Here is a 2,428-nt window from a genome sequence, read left to right as displayed (position 1 = left end):
TGGCCACCAAGTCAACCACTTCTGTCTCTGGACAATTTGGCTTTCCTGTGACTCTTCACCCTGCCCCAACCCTGGCCAACTGCACTGCCCTACAGGGACTTGATCCACAGACCAGAAGCACTGACCAGGCTAAGCAGGCCAGATTCCAAGACAGTCACCTACACCCCAGCTCAAAGGCCCACAGAAATGAGACCGGCCATCAGCCCTTTCAGAGCCCAGGCAAATCATGTCCAGGGAGCCAGTGACCCTTCACCTCTGGGACCCTGCTTTGTGGGAGTGTCACTGATCCTAGGTGTGGGCTCCTATTGCTTTGGGAGGGGGACTGCTAGATATGGGGCTGACTGTATGATCTTGAAGGTCACTTCTGACACCGAGTCTCTCAAAGGCTGCTTATGAGTCTGGGCACTGGCTGGTTATCTCCCTGCCCTGCCACATTCTCAATAGGAGATCATGGGTCAGTAGCTCCAAGAATTAGAGCCTCAGTTTCTTCTTCTATGGAGTAGGTAACAGTAACGGTGTCTCCCTCACAGGACAGAGTGAAGATTAAATGCAATAATGCTGGCGGCACTTGCTGCATAATATACAAGTGGGAGCCATCAACAGAACCCCAAAGGTCTCACATATGGAAGGGGGGCCTCATCATAGGTGTCCAGCTAGGCAGAACCCACACAGGCCCAGAGAAGCCAAGGCACTCGCCCACGATGGGTGGTTTGGAGCAACTGGGGAAGCAGTTTAATTTGTACCAATGGTCTTGCTGTGTAGACCAGGGAAGACGCCAATGGCAAGACGCTGGCCAGAAGATAGAGAGTCAGTGAATGGGACTTGGGTTCAGAGCTGCTGGAGGTGACGTGCTGGGAATCTGTGGCTGCCCCTCAGATGAGCACCCACCAACCCCTAAGGACATGGCCTCTCCCTGGCAGTGTGTTATGTCTTCTCAGCCCAGGACCACTGCAGCCCCAGAGTGGCCCACTGGGGAGGAGGCTCTCTGCTTTCAGTCACAGACCAGGGTGACAGGACAACTTGATGGGGATCCTGGGTTTGAACCCCAGCCCATAGCACAGTGTGAGGCAGGGCACCCAGCAGGGGCCAGATATGGAGCTCCCTGTCCAGGGCTCTTGGAAACTCTCGCAAACCTTCCTTCCCAGGAGTCCCACAGCTGGGGAGGCCAACAGGCCCTCACCCTCCTCCAACCTCCCAGCATCCTCACAGATGAGGGCAGGGCAAAAAACATTGCTCCTGGAGGCAGGCAAGCAGAGTTCTCACCTTCTCTGAACCTCTTTCTCCCACCTGTAAAATGGGAATAGTAATTCCCCTTCCACAGATTTAGGAGGAGGAAAAATGAAAAAGGTTTTGACAACACTCAGAAAAATATGGGTAACAAGGCTTCCAGCCCCCCACATAAACTACCTGCTTACCTCCAACCACATCCCTGCCCTATCCTCTTGGAGCCCTGGGGACATGAGATAGGCTTTGCGTAGGCTTAGGATGATAGCTGGCAGGTTAGGGCAGGGCCCAGGTGCCAGGCGGGCCCAGCCTACAGCAGGAAATTTGCTTAGAGGGCAGATGTGGAATGGCCCTCACACCACCTACTGTTGCCTTAGTGGCCAGCTGAGTCCACCCAGCTCCAGGTCTCCAGGGTCATGGTCCAGAATGCCAGGAACTTGGCATGCAGGGAGAGGGTTCCGTTCACAGTGGATTCTGGATGTGGTGCACCCACAGTTGTGTGGGGAAATCATGCCATTGTGGTCTCCCATGCATAGGGAGCTCCCACCACCCCACCCCCGAGGCCAAGGGCTCACCCCACTCTTTGGAGCCTGGTCAGGACAAGAGGCCTGGCCTGGCCCCGGCTCCTTTGCCTTTTCTCTGAGTCAGACAGACACAGTGGGAGAAGGGGAAAGAAGAAGGGATGAGATACTGTTTGCCCGACACTTAAGTTCTCGAATCTCATTTCATATGCATGACAACTCTGGGGCACAGCGGCTCTCACCCACTTTACAGACAAGTAAAGGGCACATGTCAACTAAGTGGCAAAGCACCAATCTTGTCTGACTGCAAAGTTCACGCTACCTCTGCCCATCATGCTTCTCCCTGAAGCCGCCTAATCGCTCCTTACCTCAGTTTTCTCATCTGTAAATTGGGCCTGATCTTTACCCTTACCTCATAAGCAGTCAAGGCTCAAATCAGCTAGTGGGCATGCAAGTGTAAAGCACTTTCTGTGTAAAGCACAGAAAGCTAAGTGTGCGCAAACTTTATATGTGTATACCTGCCTATCTGACACCCCATCTGAGCCTAACAGCAGTCGTAGGGAAAGGGTGTCACCCCAGCTGGCAGATGAGGTGTCAGGCATGGCTCAGGGGTCACACAGGTGGTACTCAAGGACACACAGCTTATGGAAGAAAAAGCAGAGACTGCTGCCCTCACTGAGGGG

At 53.9% G+C, this 2,428-nt stretch overlaps 1 protein-coding gene across 1 annotated transcript in view; it reads right to left on the bottom strand.

Annotated features, from left to right (window-relative positions):
• Positions 1–2,350: 2,350 nt before the first annotated feature.
• TMEM61 (transmembrane protein 61) overlaps positions 2,351–2,428 on the bottom strand; it is a gene marked incomplete at its 5' end in the record, with an annotated part of 3,207 nt that continues 3,129 nt past the window's right edge. Inside the window, 1 exon segment of the mRNA XM_012807180.2 lies at positions 2,351–2,420. Coding sequence (XP_012662634.2) covers positions 2,351–2,420 — 70 coding nt within the window.

Source organism: Otolemur garnettii, unplaced genomic scaffold (assembly GCF_000181295.1).
Source record: "Otolemur garnettii isolate 467f Iridium unplaced genomic scaffold, OtoGar3 scaffold00066, whole genome shotgun sequence".
Lineage (NCBI taxonomy): Eukaryota > Metazoa > Chordata > Mammalia > Primates > Galagidae > Otolemur > Otolemur garnettii.
The sequence above is the reverse complement of the archived record's forward strand: the minus strand, read 5'-3'. Positions and strand labels throughout refer to the sequence as shown.